The 18,699-nt window shown below is 37.0% G+C and overlaps 1 protein-coding gene across 16 annotated transcripts in view; it reads left to right on the plus strand.

Moving 5' to 3' along the window:
• kcnma1a (potassium large conductance calcium-activated channel, subfamily M, alpha member 1a) overlaps positions 1-18,699 on the plus strand; it is a gene marked incomplete at its 3' end in the record, with an annotated part of 181,367 nt that overhangs the window by 82,891 nt on the left and 79,777 nt on the right. For all 16 annotated transcript variants that reach the window (XM_084392364.1, XM_084392362.1, XM_084392367.1 and 13 more), the window contains one exon: positions 13,646-13,707. In XM_084392364.1, coding sequence (XP_084248490.1) covers positions 13,646-13,707 — 62 coding nt within the window. The remainder of the gene's footprint in view (positions 1-13,645; positions 13,708-18,699) is intronic.

Raw genomic sequence — 18,699 nt, forward strand, 5'->3', positions numbered from 1 at the left:
CAGCTAAATCTCAAACCTCTGGATAATCACCTGTTTAAAAAAAACAATGTTTTTCTGCAAAATGCATGCAGTTTCTGTCAAAGGGCCAAAAGTTACATAGTGTGCCATTTAATGCAGTGGCTTAGCTGTTGAATTAACTTCTGAATCTAAAAAGCAAAAAAGGTCTAATTTCTTTCAACAGCAATAGCACACCTCTCTTAAACACACCGATGTTGAATTTGCTTTCTGTACGTGAGCAGATTTATTCAGTTCTGTGGTAGGTTTCACTCCAGCACCCCAGGAATATATTTATGTTGTTTATATGTCTATCTGCTATCTGCTCTAAAACCCAGCGTCTTCACAAATCAATGCTGTGTTTCCCACTGAGAGGGTAATTGGAAGACAGTGTCCAGTAGGTGCCATTTCCCATGGAGTCAGGTGGTGAATTATTCACCAGTCCACACGGCAAACAGTGCGCTCACTCAAGATATTGCTTCCTGACTGTGCGTCTGCATTTGAATCAGATGGGTCATGCTAAAGACATTTTTTATCCCTTGAGCTGTGTACAGTGGCTTACCACTTGATTATTTACATAATTAAAGCATTGGCATTGAATCGGGGAGCTTGTGTTTGTGTGGGCAGCCTGGCTGAATGATAATATTTGTGTTGTGATGCTCGGTATGTGCTCATAAATATGGAATTCTGTCAGGTGTGCTGATCTGAGGTAAACTGATTATTTAATTGTGTGTTTTTTTGTTTTTTTTTTGTTTATTCCTGTTGTTTTTCAATTGGCACCAGGAGGTTGTTTACTCAGGCTAATGAGAATTGAAGTGAAACATAACGTATACATTTTCAATTTAATCTCATAGCCAACCAATTGATGCACACATATCTGTGGTTGTGATTGGACTGTGAGGACTGTGGTTAGGTTGTTAATCCTCAGTTTGATGCTTGTGTTGTCTGATTGACGTGACTGGACCTCGTCAGGTTCCTGCAGGGTTCCTCCCATGTGGTTTTAAGCGAGTTGGTTGCTCAGTTGCTCTGTGGTGTCTCCTGTGGAAACCTGCCATTAAACACAGTCATATTGTTGTGTTAGAATTTTTCTAAATGCACTGAACGGAAAATATGTTTTGGCTCATCATGTTCTGGATCTGTATGTTCTTACAAAGATGATATTTTAACTGGTTCAACTTTAGATTATTAACTTGCTTGAGTACTCAGGAGTGTTCTAGATGGTTGCTATGGTGTTACTATGCTGCATTTATTTTGTCATTTGTCATTTATTTTACATTATTTTCTATTTTAATATAGTTAAAAATGTAATTTAATCATGTGATGGCAAAGCTTAATTTTCAGCAGCCATTGCTTAGTTACTCAGTGTCACATGACCTTTCAGAAATTATTCCAATATGCTGATTTGGTGTTTAAGAAACATTTTTGTATTTGTGAAGATTAATATTTTGGTGGAAATTGTGCCATTTTTTTTAAGGATCTTTTAATGAATAGAAAGTTCAAAAGAACAGCATTTATTTGAAAAAGTTTTTTTTTTAAGTCGAATGCCATCAATGTAATGCATGTAGCTACTTGCATGTTTCTTAACATTAATTTTGTTTCAGAAGCATTAAAACTCAAGACACTAAGGAAAAATGTCAAAAGAAAAGTATTTAGAAACAAAGTTTAGTACATTAAAAACAATAACATTTATACCATTAATACACTCACAATAATCTTAAACTAAAAAAACAACAAACACAAACAAACAAAATAAAACGACACTGAATATTGACAACATTGAGGAATATTGTTAGTGTTACGAAACTGCTCCGAGACACGAGGGTTAAGATCCAAACGCAGCTTTATTGTGGGTAATCCAGAGGCGTAATCCAGTGTACAGGCAAAAGGTCAAAACACAGGTAGGCAGTCCAAACAAACCAACAAAGAAACAAACAAAACAGGCAGGGACCAGAGGCAAAAGAGTAATCCAGGGAACAGGGCAAGAAATCCAAATAAACCAAAAGACAAGAAACCAGGGAAAACGCTCAGAATTGCAGTGTAACACTTAAACAAGAATTCGCGGTGAGTGAATGAATGAACATGGTATAAATAGACTGAGACTAACAGGATAATGAGACACAGGTGAATGCAATCAGTGAATGAGGTACAGGTGAATGTGATCAGTGATAAGTGATGATGAGTCCGGGCAGTGAGTTATGGGAAATGTAGTTTGTGAGTGATAATACTGTAGTCTTATGTGGACTACAAGGGCACTCCAGCTGGTGACCGTTACAGTTAGTAGCAAATAGTTGAAAGTAAATGAAATGTTTTTGTTGATCACTTTTGATGCACAATCTATTGTGTATAGTGTTGTTATAATACTGGAATTACCAACTTAAAAAATATTGATATTCGATACCATTTTCGATACCACAGGGAAAACTGCTATATGTACCGCCATACGGTTATTTTGTTATCTCATAATCTTTTGATAAATTGGGTAATTTTGTTGTAATAGCTTACACACAGCACAGGGAGGTTTTATTTGAATCGTTGAACTACATTTACAAAACAAGTCAAATAATAAAATAAGAACAATACAAATAGTAATGCAAATGATAGTACAAATAAATACAATACAATAAATAGACAAATTAAATAAACATGGCTTTAAGCTTTTCAGGTGTTTTTTTACAAAAACGAAAGTAAACAAATGTAAAATAACAATGGATAGTTTTCATTGTAAGAATTAAATACAGATTAATGCTCACAGTTAAAGTTACAAAAGTTATTCAGTCAAGAGCAGCGAGTGATTTTTCTCTGTCGTTTGTTCTCTGATTAACGTGACAGACAGCAGCAAGTTTATTAGGCTGCTGTCACTTTAAGAGCTAATGCATGGATCCAGTGAACTGTTGCACAATATACATTTTCTTTCAACTATTTACGTTCCAAAACTGAATGTGTTTACCTGAATACTCACCAAGACTGCCATTTTGACATAATTCTGTGCATTTGACCATTTGAGTGCAATACGCCACAAAAAAGAAGGCAATGTGGTACTCGATAGCTGTCTGAGAGGTGGCTTTATTAGAGCGCCGATACTGCATCGATGCTGCAGAAAAGGAAGTATTGGAACCCTTTCAGATATTTCAGTATCGATACACATAATGTAAAGTAAAGTGAAGACTAATTGGCATGCAACAAGTTGTTTAATAGGGTTAAAGGGATACTCCACTTTTTTCGGAAATATGCTCATTTTACAACTCCCCCAGAGTTAAACAGTTGAGTTTTACCGTTTTAGAATCCATTCAGCCGAACTCCGGGTCTGACGGTACCACTTTTAGCATAGCTTAGCATAGATCATTGATTCAGACGAGTCCAGTAGCATTTCTTTCAAAATGACCAAAGAGTTTCAATATTTTTCCTATTTAAAACTTGACTCTTCTGTAGTTAAACCGTGTACTAAGATCGACGGAAAATGAAAAGTTGCGATTTTCTAAGCCTATATGGCTAGGAACTACTCTCATTCCGGCGTAATAATCAAGGAACTGTGCGGCCGTACCATGGGTGCAGCAGGCGTAGTGATATGACGCAGCGCCTGAAAATAGGTCTAATAGGTTAGACAAACTTAGTCCCGGTCACGTTGGAAGAAGTTACCGAGCTGGGGACTATTTTTAGGCGCTGCGTCATATCACTACGCCTGCTGCACCCATGGTACGGCCGCACAGTTCCTTGATTATTACGCCGGAATGAGAGTAGTTCCTAGCCATATAGGCTTAGAAAATCCCAACTTTTCATTTATCGTCGATCTTAGTACACGGTTTAACTACAGAAGAGTCAAGTTTTAAATAGGAAAAATATTGAAACTCTTTGGTCATTTTGAAAGAAATGCTACTGGACTCGTCTGAATCAATGATCTATGCTAAGCTATGCTAAAAGTGGTACCGTCAGACCCGGAGTTCGGCTGAATGGATTCTAAAACGGTAAAACTCATCTGTTTAACTCTGGGGGAGTTGTAAAATGAGCATATTTCCGAAAAAAGTGGAGTATCCCTTTAAGGATTTGTTCAGATCAGATCGTCAATTATATGGACCTAATATAATTTCAATGCTTTTTGTTGTCAGGGTAGAGATCCTTTTGTTCACATATATTATTAATATACTTCTTATATGTTGTCAAACCACAATACAAGCTTCACTCTTATCGTGTGAAACACTGCATCACTCTTGCATCACAACACCCGTATCATTATTCTCTGAGGGCTGGCCATTTTTGCCAACACATTTAAAAGCACTTGTCATCCTGACTTTGAACTTTCATGAATGTCTTTTGAAAGACCATGTATCTATTAGATAATCATGGTGGAATAATGAGGAACGCAAATTCAGATTTTGCAGCAGTGTTTAGATTTGTACTTTAAAGCTTTGAAGGTGGGAATCTCGTACATCACTTGGTATCACCGCTGTAGCGGGGGAACAGTGTTTCTTCGGCTCATTTGCATGCCATTTCATCTGAACTACACAACTTGCTTTTTTTGGTTTTTCTCTCAATATCTGCCACTAATATGAAGAGACTCATCTGCAGGCTGGCTCCATCACCTGTCAGCTAAATTATTCATGGGATCTGTTAAAGTGCACTTTTGAAGGGGCTTGTCAAGAGGCAGTGATAAGTCAAAATGCCCTAATTAGAATTCAGTTTCACCAACACAGAGAAAGGATGTGAACTCGATTGAAAATGTGTAGGAATTTGTCACATGAAATTGCACATTGAGAAAGGCACAATGATATGATCAGAAAAGTGGATCATCATAAACCATTAAGTGTGTGTGTGTGTGTGTGTGTGTGTGTGTGTGTGTGTGTGTGTTTATTTGTATTTGTGAGTCATTTGTATTTGTAAGTGTGTAGTTCTAGTTCTGAAAGTGGATCAACCTATGTAAACCGTTAAGTGTGTGTGTGTGTGTGTGTGTGTGTGTGTGTGTTTGTGAGTCATATTTCAGGCCATGACTGTACTGGGCCATGTGAGAAGCCTTGGATCCAGATTCATCCTTTACTCGGTCTGTAAACACCAGTTTCATGATGCAATTTGAAACGGTACAAAGCAGACACCATGCTATATTTAAAACAATAATTCTTTAGCACCTGTGTTCCCTCTTGTAATGGGTTATATGAGGAGCAGTATGCACATATATATGCTTAGCTGTTAAGGTCATAATATTGTGTAAGTAACATGATGTTTAATTAATTTATTTCGGATCTAATAATTTATTGAATACATTAAAATGCAATTCATACAATGACTTGTATAAAATAAAAATAAATGTTTAGATTTTTGAGAGACATTTTTGGGTGGTACAACTCTCCTGATATAATCATCTATTAATTGTTCTTTATTTAAAGAAATGAAGTTCTTGGAAAGTAAACCTTATTAAATAGTTTTAGATTTTTTTGTTTTTAATTGCACTGCTTCTCTTGATGCTCGTTTGCATCTTTGATAATTTGACCTCATGACATAGCAAGGTCTGTTTAAATTGTATAATATGATTTATAATTTATAATATTTGCAAAAAAGACCATTTATTATATTGAACATATTTTTGAAAATAATAATTAAGCTGCATTCAATGTGTGAGGAAAATGTTATTGCTTTTTGCTTGATGGTTACTAGTGCTGCACGATTAATCATATTGCAATCGCGATGTCAAGCCTATGCAATTATATGGCGCAAAATGCTGCGATTTTATGAAATAAATAAATAAATGCATGTGTGGACATGACAACCCATTCTCCCTGAGAGCTGTTTGCCCATTTTCTACAGCGCTAATAAAAAGAAGACCGGTCAGTTTCAGTTTAGGTAGTGGCACGTATGGTCACGTCGTGACTTTTTCCAGCAGTGCGGCGAACAGGTGAAGATGATGCCGAGCAGACGGACACTGAACTGGTGGCCAGAGAAAAATCTACCTCTGTTATATGACGATATTTTGGCTATAAGATAACCGACACTGAGCAGAGAGAGCAGGGCTGCCAAATCTCACTCATTCAGCATGAGACTCACGCAATTGACACTTTTCACACACTCTCACGCCACACATCCATTTTCTAACGCAGAGAAAAATCGCGCAGCAATGAGGACACTGACACCGCCAGACTAGACAGAGCAGGTTACTTATGATCTAAAAAAAATCATCAGCTCTCAGATTCTGTCAATTTGATTACGAAATTCAAACAACGGCGTTTTGGCGCTTGTAAACGGGACGTGACAGATCGTGGTCGTGAACCGAACATCTCTTACTCTTTACTAGTTAATAGTAATTAGTTCATAGTAAATAAACACGAATGAACAATGTGTTAGGAACAAAGGTGTGTTGAAAGATACAGTACAACTTACCGAAATGTTTATGCCTCATACATAATATCGATCAATCAGTGTTTTTCAGCTACGGAAAGAGGTCAATAAAACAGCTGGAGAACAATAACAATAAAACAGTAGCCCTACCAGTCATTGTACCATGTAAACATTGTAACATATTGTCACTAAACTTAACAAAATTCTGTTTAGTTACCAAATGTTTTGACAATCACAATAAACATCCTGATTAAATGTCCCTGTTTGTCTGGACAGAATGTTCAAAATATCTTATTTTCATGAGCATACAAATGTTCTTATTTAATGTTTATACTATTGTACTATTGAGACAATAACAAGTTTGCAGTAATACAAAGATGTCATTATTTAATTTTGTAAAAAATATTGTTTTAATTTGAAAATACTGAGTTGAGAAATACACATTTCAGCATTATCACTAATCTGTGTGTGCATTTTCCTCGAGAACTAAGCAAGTTGACTCATGAAACCATTTGTTTATTATATCGCAATCGCATTATTGACCTCAATAATCGCAATATGACATTTTCCCCAAATCGCGCAGCCCTAATGGTTACACCACATCACATTTTTAGAGTCATTCATTTTAAACTTGTTGAAAATGGTTGTTTTTAAAAACCATATGCAAATAAAGCAAATACGAAAAATGAATACAAAGCGTACATTTAAGGACTTGGCACGTGTGTTGAAAAGTTAGCATTATGTGCTATTGACTCATTTGCAATCAAATTTATGTTTGTTGTTATCTTTTTGGGAATGGCAGCAAAATCCTCCATATCCCAAAATCCCTCTCTCTTTGATGGGTTTGTATATGTTTGCGAATCCTTTGCTCCTCCAGTGCCGTAATTGTTGTAATGGGTTTGCAGAGAGCTCGTGTGGGAGATGGGCACAGTGCTGGCACCGATATTTCCAGATGAATAACTGGGTCAGTTTAAAGACGTTGTCTCTTATCGTCTCAGTTCATCAGGAGAGCTCAAATGCTCAGCTTTTCAGTAACCAGCCACAGTGACAAATCCCACTATTCAGCTACAAGGAAGTGTGTGTTTGGTGGTATTTGTCTTTCATGGTTTTATTCAACGCTTTAGCTGAATTCTGTTTAAAGGCCTTTTCCTGTTTTAATTGTCAAGATATTTAGTCGTACCTACTGTAGGACTCAGCACAGCACTGAAGGCCCTTGATTCGGCCAGTCTGAACACACCCACAGAACAAGCACACTGTGCCCTCTTGTGGAAGAAGTTAACTATGAAGTCAAATGGAGGACATTCGCCTTGAAATACGAAAACGGCATTAATGTGCTCCACCAGCATCTTTGATCAAAAGCAGCTCTTCTGAATAATGTTGGAGTGTGTAGTATCTCTTGCAGTGGGGGAGGAGTGTCTCTGCTTATCTTGAGCTGCACAGCTTCTCTTTCTCCGGCTGCTACTCACTGGAACTCACTATCACCCAGACAAAGAGGTCCAATTAAAAATGCATCTAGGTGTTTTCAAACTAGACAATGTGGGATATCAATCCAAATACAGGCTGCATGAAAATAATCAGCCTCTGGTCATCAATAATGGATGCAGAGATCCGGCTTCTTCAAGAGGTTTTGTTTATTGCTTTGACAGGATAATGTTAAGCTAAGCCAACTGCTATATGAACTTGAAAAGAAGGCCTGTGTAAAGCAGTATGAGCAGTGTTGAGGACCGCAGAGACAAAATGGTTCACCAACTGCTTTTTTAGGTCCTTCCAGGGAATAGTTAGTTTTTTTGTGTTTTTTGTTTAGTTTTTTTGTGTGTGTGGCAGCTTTACTTAATTTGCACGGTAAGAAGTTGCATACGCTACAGTTCAAAAGTTTGGGGTCAAATTCTTTTTTTGAAAAGTAATTCAGCAAGCATGCATTAAATTGATCAAAAGTGACGGTAAAGATTTTTTGCATTGTTACAAAAATGTCTATTTCAAATAAATGCTGTTTGTTTGAACTTTCTATTCATCAACGAATCCTAAGGAGTAAAATCATCAACAAATCCTGAAAAAGAGTAAAATATATTAAATAAAATGAAATGTGCATAAAAGAATTCATGCAAAAAAAACAACAACAACAGACGTTATACCTTTCTTTCTTTTTTTTGAGCATTTTGTAAGATGGTGTGTCCAGTTAAAAATGTTGTCAACTTTTATAAACGCATCACGTTTGGTTCAATTTAATTTGGCACCTCATGAGGATCAGGGTGAACCCAGCGAATTTTTTTTATTTTATTTTTATAAATACTGTATGTAATCGATTCTGAATACGATAAAAAAAAATTTAAATACTTTTTTTCCAAATAGTAACAGCTATGACAAACCACTGCACTGAACACTATACATAGAGGATAATTACTAACATTAGTTTCCATTGCACGATGATCAATTTGTTTACATAATGTTTTAATTTGGTTAAATAATGTGTGTCATCTTAATTATATTAAAGTATATGTCGATAGATATTAATAAGAAATAACAGGAGGGTTAGGGCTTTTTTTTTTTTTTTGGTTTGTTAATGTTTTGGATTTCACTGTTAGATGCTTAAATTATAACCATTAAATCATGGTCAAAAAAAATGTTGATATGGAAACCCCCCCCAATAATGAACAGCCTGAGTGATGTTAACATGACACGTAACATGATCCATGTTTGGTCCAGTTATTTTGTGCACAAGCACACAATGAATCATTGTGCCTAATAATACTGAAAAAGAGCTAATCGTTGGTGCAGAACCTGGCCGTGTGTAGAATTACTTCTCAAATAGACCCCTGCCACTGAACTCTTGAAGTAAGCCAGTATAGTTCTCCACTGTTGGATACACAAACACCCTTTCTGGCAGCTGCAGTTTCCAGTCTTTAATGTTTGAGATGTCCACTCTCCGGCCAATAGCCCTTTGGCCCTTAAGGGTCAAGAAGGGCCATTCACCTTACACCACACAAAGAGACTTTTCCATCCACCTCGAAACTTAACCCTCTGGGGTCTGAGCTGTTTTCTGGGCCCTGGAGGTGTTCTGACATGCTCTGACATTTGTGCTTATTTCTGTTACTTGTGACATTTTCATGGCTAAAGTCTAATTACACTGTATTCAGCACAAACTCTGCTACAATAATATATCAACAGCATGTGTGTAAAAGTTTGTAGTTTTGAGATAATGACATTTATGCGTGGTTTGTGAAAATACAAAAAAAAATTCTCACTGAAATAAGGTCATGAAACCCATACTTATTATTTCTTCACAAGACTTTTGAAAATTGTATGACGTAGCCTAGAATATTTGCTCTAAAACTATGTGAAAATCACCCTGACTGCTCATTCAGAGAAGACAATATATTGATTTAAAATTTTTACGACGTGTTTTGTGTGAAAAAGCAATATGCGAAGGGGCGGATCATCTCATTAATATGTAAGGCTTTTTACACCTGAGAAAGACAAAGACACTCCCTAATGGCCCTATTAGGAGCTTATCAGGGCCCATCATTCTGACCAACCTTGCACAAAGAATGAGGAGATTAAAAAAAGAATGGCTTTTAAAATTGTTTGGATTTATTTACAACATAATCCAAAGATACACACACAAAAAAAAAAACACTTATTGATAACAATGATCCAAAGAAAGAGACCTTTGTGCCATTCCTAAAAACATTGTACATACCTTTCATTTCCAAGGTGTTTGATTTTCACTTTACCATGTTCATGTACAGAGACATGTACTGTGAATGTTGAAGTCAGCAGGACTCAGTGGCATCTGGGCCCTGAAAAAAAAAAAAAAAAAAAAAGTGAACATACTGATATCAAGAGAAAGGCCTGCACGATTTTGGGAATACATTTATAATGTATAATGAACACAGGTTTGTTGTGCCTTGTAGGTATAGACTATGCGCAGTGCTGCATAAAATAATAACAATATAGCAGCCTATATACATTTTCAAAAAGATTTCAGTAACAACTAAGCTAGAGAAAAATATATTGATTATCATGTTACTTCAAATGTTTCCATTCGTTATGATGATATGAAATGAGATAATAGTAAAACATGAAGCCGTTTGGAGCGTTTTGCTTTTCCAAAATATGATACATTCAAACGCGATCGCGCTCAAATATAAAACATTATGGTTAGGCCTACCATATACATATCTACGTTTGAGCAGATATCCACAAACACAGTAACAGTAAACACGGGTCTAAATATTATAATATTCACCATATATCTAGCAACAGTTCAACTGCAATGTGAAATTTATGCAACAATAACAAACTAATATGTAAGAATTTCTTACCTTATCTTTCTTGTCTTGAAATCGCATTCTTCTTCTGGGGTAAAGCCAATGTAAACTCACGTCTTTCAAACTCGACGAAAAGCAGAGACTGATGAAGTGTTTTGTTTTTGAGGTAACGAGCGCGTTCGCGTTCCATGTGGAGATTTGCATGTGAATATCTTTTGCGCGAGTAGGCGTGGCCAAATTAACTGTAATGAGCAAGCGTTTGAGAAGCTGGACATCTTGTTGGTTTTATACAAATTACTTAAACAGAAAATATTTGTTTTCAGTTTGAATCCGATCATTTAAAAGTACACACTTAAATGTGTATAAAGGTATATGGCTCATAAATGTGTGACAAGTATTCGCTGAGTTTTGTTTCAGTTTATAGACGTGCTCAAGAAAAAAAAGTTTACCGCGACGGAGAGGCAGAACGCACACCCTGTTTATTTTCTTTATTTTTCAAAAGCACAATGTTTTGATTTGATTGTAAGTGGACACATACAAAAGTAGAAATATCACAGATTCTTTTTTTATATTTATTTTTTCTGTATGACCATAAATGACGGAGTAATTTAAGTTTAAAGTGCTACAATGTAAAAAAAGTCCAGCAAAACGCGGGGGCGCGTTTGCCGACCTCAGAGGGTTAACCTCGGCCAGTGACAGGACTTGTTCCATGTCCAGTTTTAGAGTGCCTAGAGTGTTCTTTGACACGCTTTTCAAGACAAGTTTGATTGTGTGCTTTATTTAATCAGTACGGTACAAGAGGTTGTGTCCGATTGGTAATATAGTCACAGCTTAAGTTGTTAGCCAGGCCTAGGATGCCTGGTTTTTGAAAACAGTTACTGTGTAAAAGAACACTTTATTAAAATATGATTTATTACGGCAATTTCATGAGGTGCCACATATGTAAACGGTCACAGTGTTATTCTATGCGTAGTGTCCAGTGGGTGAACATGATTTCACCAAGTACAACATGCTCCTGTATGAACATCATTGTTGATCCTGGAACAACATTACAATCAATCAACCAATCAGTTTTGAGGGACCAGTTTAGGCTTAGAACATGGGTTAGGTAATCACACATCAGTTATTCACCTATAATTTCCCTCAGATTTTAGAGATAAGTAATGGATAGGGTTAGGTTTAGGGGCAAGGGTTAGGGCTAAAATTTATTGTTCCAGGATTAACATATCTTACTTGGTAAAATCACATTGAACATGTGCAGTGATAGTGAACATGTTTCAAGTCATAGCTCTCGTAAACTGTGTATTTCTGCATAGCTGGAATGCTGTATTGTCCAGTCAGAAGCCAGCACAGAAACTATGCATTTTATTATAAGATTTTAGCTACACTTTAGCTAGACTATTTAATTTATTTTTTTTGTTCATGCTTAATTGCTTATTGTAAACACTGATAGCCTGGTCATTATTTTCAGTATGGAAACTGGCAAACTGTAGCGTGGATTAGAGATCTGAAACAAGAAGTTGCTTTAGAAGCGACCTCATTTAGTAGACTCAATAAGAAACAACAGTATAAATCTCATCATATTGCTTTTTTTTTTTTTTTTTTTTCTGTGCAGGGATTTTAAACTAATATGGTAGTCTGCCAAAAATCTACTTACTGGGTACTCCACATCTCTGCTCTTGAATCACAAGTGTTGCGCAACTCTGCCTTTTCTTTGGTCTGCCGTTCTGATGCTATATTTCAGACAGATGTATACCGTTCAGTTTCTAAAGAATGTTCTAAAGAATAACAAGTCTGTTATTCAAAGAAAACTATAGCTTTTGCATAGTATATATATTTTTTAAAATCAAACAGGTCCTAATTGGTAGCGTCACAAATTCTTTTGCTCACATAGGCTACACCACCACAAGTTCAAGTTAGCTGCAGGATTACCAGTGGCTTTTTATCAGACCGTTATAGTGGGACTGACAGGAAGTTGTTGTGAATAGAGGGGGATGATGGAATTGGGACATGTTGTATGCAAGACTCAAACCTGTGTTCCTCACATAAGCACCACAATTGAACATGCTGGGGTCGCGTACTCTGCTATGTGATATGTAATTGTTACTAGGCACGTTCTATATCTCAGCATAGACCTACTGTTTCCACAGTCAGATTACAGCAGAATGTCTGAATGCCTCACTGACAAATGAGTTCTACTAATAGTGGCATTATCCCTGGTACTAGTGAATGTTAATGTTTTTGTAGAGCAGCTACGGTATTATATGGTTATGGTTGTATGAATAATATAGTTCGCTATTGTTAGTGCACAGAAAATCATGTAATTATTTTGTAAGGGTGGTGATGATTAAAGTTTGTGCATGATAGATTTTCTCCTTTCTTTGATTTATCTCATATTGCTCTTTCCAACTCGGGTTGTGGTTGCCACACAGTCTGAGAGTAAACGCACTTGTCTTACACTTTCGCTGGGTGTATATGCATGTGTACTACTCCACCACACACCATAACAAAGCAGCCATTTGATAGCAGCTGTCTCGATATCACCTGATATGGTCATAGTGTACTGTATAGCTCACATGCAGCGGCCCAGAAAAGATCAAGTGTTTTGACCTCAGGAGCTTTGTGCTCCACACACCCCTCTCCTGCTAGCACAGGGGCTTCCCTATTTTCAGAGCGTCAACATCATGTAAGTGTAATGTACAGTTAGTGTAAGCTTGTGATTTGCACAAGCCTATACACACTTTTCCTTTGTGGTGTGAAAGCATCCAATACCATTCAAAGGTTTGGAGCCAGTAAGACTTTTTTTGTTTAATTAATTTATTCATTCAACAAGGACACACAGGTTTGAGACACAGCGTGATTTGGTAAGATCACTTTCAGTTTTATGACATTTTCTGTTTATTACGTCTCATCCACACATGTAATATGGGCGGAAATAAGTTGTGCTCATTGTTGAACAGCTCCAGGATTAATCTGTTCTCTGTAAGTGGTACTGTTCTCAGTGGACCTTCACTAATGATATCTTTTCCCTTTCTCTCTTTTCTTTTTCTCTCCCCCTCAAGGTGGTGTTGGTCTTTGCACTCAGCATCGGAGCTCTGGGAATATACTTCATAGATTCTTCGGAGTGAGTACTATTCTGATTGAACAACTCTCGCCTGAATTATTTATGACTCAAAAGCCTTAAACACAGATATTAAATAATGAGTTCTTAGAAATAAGTAATTTCCTTTGCCTCATTTCACTAAAGGAACTTTTCATGAATGGTTATCCTTCATAAAATGATTTTGTACACCTCATTTTAAATGTGAAATCTTTTAGTTGATACTAGTATATCTGCAATTTATTCTTATTACTAAAATGTGATACTTTGAAAGTATGAAAGTTAAATATTATTTTGTGATTATTTTACTTTCTAGCAATAAACATTAAATAAACTTACAAATGTTTTTCAAACATAATAATCAAACATACAGTAACAGATATGTTACAATCTGTAACTCTTGCAGATTTAGCTTTGGCTTTAATAAATCAAGATATCAGTAGGAGGGAACAAATGTTGATTTGTAAACTAAAATTTCCCAAACATTAAATAAATTGTTTTAATTTTGTTTCTTACAAAAATGTTGATAAGCAGGTTGAACTGTTGAGCTTGAAGAATGCAGTAAATACTACAGCTTGTTTTAAAATTGATACACCTGCAGGTCATGATTTCTGTGCCATGCACAAACCTCCAATAGTTTATCATTAGGAGTACAAGGCACAGATGGTAGCAGGCAGAGCCGATCCTGACCTCCCTGGCGCTCTAAGCAAAATTCAGTTAAGGGGCCCTCCTACCTGACTCATGAGTCATGTAAACCATTTGCCATTGCCACACAGTCACACCTGACACCCCAGTGCTCCCACTCCTTTAACTACTAATGAAAATGTAATTCCTGATATCAGAAATAGACATTGTTACTAGAAAAAGTACATTCTTAATATCAAGAATTCGCATTTTAAATAGTACAAATTTAATTTTTGATATCAAAAATGCATCCTGTGAATGAATAAAAGCTAAAATTGCTTGTCATAGCATGGTTTTAAATGATAAAAGCGATACTTGATATATCCAGCCAATCAACATTTTAAATGCAATATAGTCTATAAATCAATAGTCAATGTCAAATCATTGCTTTCCATCTTGCTTTATTGCAGAGTTGTAACTAAACTGACTTTAGATACAACTATAATCATTGTCTTATTTTAAAAGTATGTCCGCCTATAATGAGGAGTGCCATCACGGCCATAATGTACTGGTCCCCACAGATGTTTTGCTGGAAAGTGCACGTTTCATTTCGTGCACGCGCATATGGACGCATGTTAATGTGCGATGTGGTTCTCTTTTCCGAGCTGCAGTTTATAAACAAACACCATTGCCCTCTGTCGTTTATCAAACGTAATAAATAGTTCTATTTCACTCTCAGGCACAAAGTCACAGAACACAGCCCTGGAAGTGGCCGGCATTAGCAAGCAAGACACAGAAAGACCAAAATATGCACTGCTTAGCAAGACAGACTAGAGAGAGATGCACATCAACATAACTTTACTGTTCTTTGCTGACATCAAACTTGGAGAGGAGAGAACACAAGTCTACCTGATTGCTGTTCCCGCAATTCACTCTCATGGTGTTTTTTTTTCTTCTTTTTTTCTCTTTTTCGTGACCAGAAGGATAGTTCCGCTTAATTTTCTCATCTATGTTGTAAACTTTGATTTGACGCGCTTTGACACGAGGGGGAGCCGGGACCTTGAGTAATTTACGGGGCCCTACGCAACTTGCGTTGTGTGCGTATAGGGCTGATCGGCTCTGGTAGCAGGGCAGACTATAGTGTTAAGGTACTATTTTCCCATATAGATAATAACACGATATTAATGAACTCTACATTCATTGGTACTGTTAAGGGTACCATTATATAATTCAGGGTTTTGTTTTCTTTCCTCTGTAATGTTGGAGTTTAAAGACTCAGTGTGGTGGGATTATTTTGTCAATGAAAACTAAGCAGGCCAGTTTCCATGGTTACATTAGTAGAGCATCTCTGCCACCCACCCTTCTCCACTATGCTCCCTAGAGAAAGGTGTGCTGTTAGCTGTTGCCCAGGCAACCAGGTATCATAGTTTACATTTTCATCTTTGCTCAAAGCAGTTACAAACGTACCGACCAATATGCATACATTTACATCAGTAGTTGTATAATAAGTGAAACTGAATCGATATGATGCGGCATGTAAAAAGCCAACACGTGCCGTTTAAATCTAAGCTAGGCACTCAAATGAGCATGTGTACGTCGCTTTGGATAAAAGCGTCTGCTAAATGAATAAATGTAAATGTGTACAGTCTTTCATATAAAGTCTTACAATACAGCCTGTGTGTGCCTAGACTGACTGTCACAGCATGCTGAGGCATGATGGGAGATTTTAATCCCTATAATGCACGGCTCAGGGTGGTAAAGGACGCGGAGGGATGGGCAAGCCTCTGTGTTTATGCATCATTCAGAAAAACCTTGATCTGGCTCGTCTTTTACAATGCATGTTTTCATATTACAGCTTAGAGTCAGCAGCTTCCTCATTTGAGTGCATATGTGAGACAGACGATGGACAGATTTAGATGAGGTGAATTCAGGATTCCTGCAGGATTCTGTTTTTACATTTTTGCAAACCCTCGTAATTTTGTTGGACCTCATTGTTAGCTAAATGCTACATTTTTTTAATTATTTACTGTTGCAAATATATTGTTTTAACTGCACTTTTTAATATAAATAGATAGTTTTAAAATACTTACAAAGCCTTTTTTATTTATTTATTTTTTTATAGTTGGACATGACAGTCCAGACGGTGCCTTTAGGCAAACGAGATTCATTTTTTCATTTATTTAAATTTGTTTTGTTTTTTTGACATTCGTTTGAATTTACATCTTACATCATCAAGTTATCACTCCATTAGTTATTCTAAATCTAAATGAACTTTCCTTCATTCTACCGAGTAGCCTACCACTCCTGCCCCGCCCCACTCTTAGAGCGGCATCGGTCTTCATGTAAAACCCCCTGATGTACATCCAAAAATGTCATCAAAATGAATAAAACTATCCGGACATGAATACAAAAGATGACTACTTTTACTGCTGGTGATGACTAATGATTTGAATGCCCGACGCGTGCTTCTAAAAGGGTAGGCTTATGTATATGTGTGTGTGAGAAGGCAGAGAAGTAATGTGGCTCACCTTATTGCGTGCGTAATATTTATATATGCCATTTATTAATATTTAGAACCACTACGAAGAGCTGTGCATGCACAAGTGGCAGGATTTTGCTTGCTTGGCTTTCATTGGGCGGAAATAATGAATATATTTGATATATCTTTTTATATCATGCTGCTGCTTGCCTGGTTGAGGACTGCCGCTTTATACTGTTTTGTGAATTGGTGGCTCTTCAGTTTGGCAAACTGACTGACAGCCCGGTTTAAGTTGTCCTGTCACATCTATTGTCCGTGGTCTCAGTCAGGTTTTTTTTGCAGACACACGATGTCCTGAATTCACTAGCATTGCAGTGTGGGTGGATTCCAGATCAAAGAGCCAAACCGAGTGATCTAGATCTGTTTTTGGACTGGAGTTGTTATCAGATTGGACATCTCTCTAATCATTTCTGTAGGGAGGCTGAACAGTGCTGCATGAATGATAGTCATATAGACACTTTAGGCTCTGTTAAAATTGCGACAGACAGTGCTGTGACACTTCAAACAGTGTGGCGGGTTACCCACGACTGAGCAGTTGAGTGATAGAAGTGCTTACCTGGAAGGATGTTTTTCTGGTCTTCAACCTTTATCTGGCTTTTTCTCTTGGTAGAGACTGAAGATGGAAGATGCTTGTTGCATTTAAAGGTTTTATAATATACTTACATATACTTATTTACACACTTTGCACTTCTTTTTAAATATATACACCATCACAATATATACACAAAGGTAAGGTAAGGTAAGGGTAAGATTTCTTTTAATGTTTCTTATGCTCACCGAGGCTTCATTTATTTGATTAAATATACTGTAAAACAGCAATACTGAGAAATGTTATTAGAAATTAAAATATGTTTTCTATTTTCGAATATTTTAAAATGTAACTTATTCCTGTAATGCTGAATTTTCAGCAGCCGTTATTCCAGTCTTCAGTGTCACATGATCCTTCAGAAATCATTGTAACTTCAGCTTTGGTTGAAGTTAAAGGAATGTTTGAGAAAGTCAGTGGAAGTCAGGAAGTCATGAAAGTCACAGTGGTATTTTGGACCCCAATTACTTTCATTATTATTTTATGTTCCACTGAAGAAAGAAAGTCATACAGGTTTAAAATGGCATGACAGTGAGTAAGTGATGATTTTTTTCATTTTTGAGTGAACTATCCCTTTAGCTTCATGTTTGTAAATACCCGAGACCCCAGTTGAAGATGGTATAGATAGAAGACTTGAATTTGTTAATGTGTGTGTACTATGCATGCATGTGTTTTGTTGGTTGCCTGTGTCTTTCCCACCCGGTTCAGGTCCAGATCAGGTTGTGACAGCAGGGTTGTGTGCTGTGATGTGCTCTTAATGATCTACATCACGTTTGGCTCTAGAGTTACTGCCTGAAGTCCTGGCAGCTGAAACCTCCACTGCTGCTGTCCTCACCAGAGAGAGATGTGTGCAACCGACATGCAGGTTCTCGCCCTCTGAGCTTCTCATCTGACCTGCCGTACCGCGTGACTTAAGCGTTAATGGTCTAAATAATGGATCATTACGACTCATTTACGCTGCTAATTATCGCAACTGTTCAAAAATGTCTGGAACAAACCACACGTCTTTCTCTTGATTTGGCCTCTTGCACATGTAAACAGGGAACAACGGCACGTCGAATGCATCTCTCAAATGCTCGCACAAACAGACAATGTAATCGTCTGTTAAAAAAGCCATCAGTAGACATCTAAAGTGGGACATTTTGAGTGATTTTGAGCTGATGGTTACTCCCTAAGGTAACTCAAAATTTGATGAAGGGTGAAAGCAGCAATTGCAGACAGGAGTAGAGGGGGAGGGGTTATTTTTTCATCGCCTTAGTGCACACGT

Source organism: Rutilus rutilus (genome assembly GCF_951802725.1).
Source record: "Rutilus rutilus genome assembly, chromosome: 20".
In the NCBI taxonomy this organism is placed as follows: Eukaryota; Metazoa; Chordata; class Actinopteri; order Cypriniformes; family Leuciscidae; genus Rutilus; species Rutilus rutilus.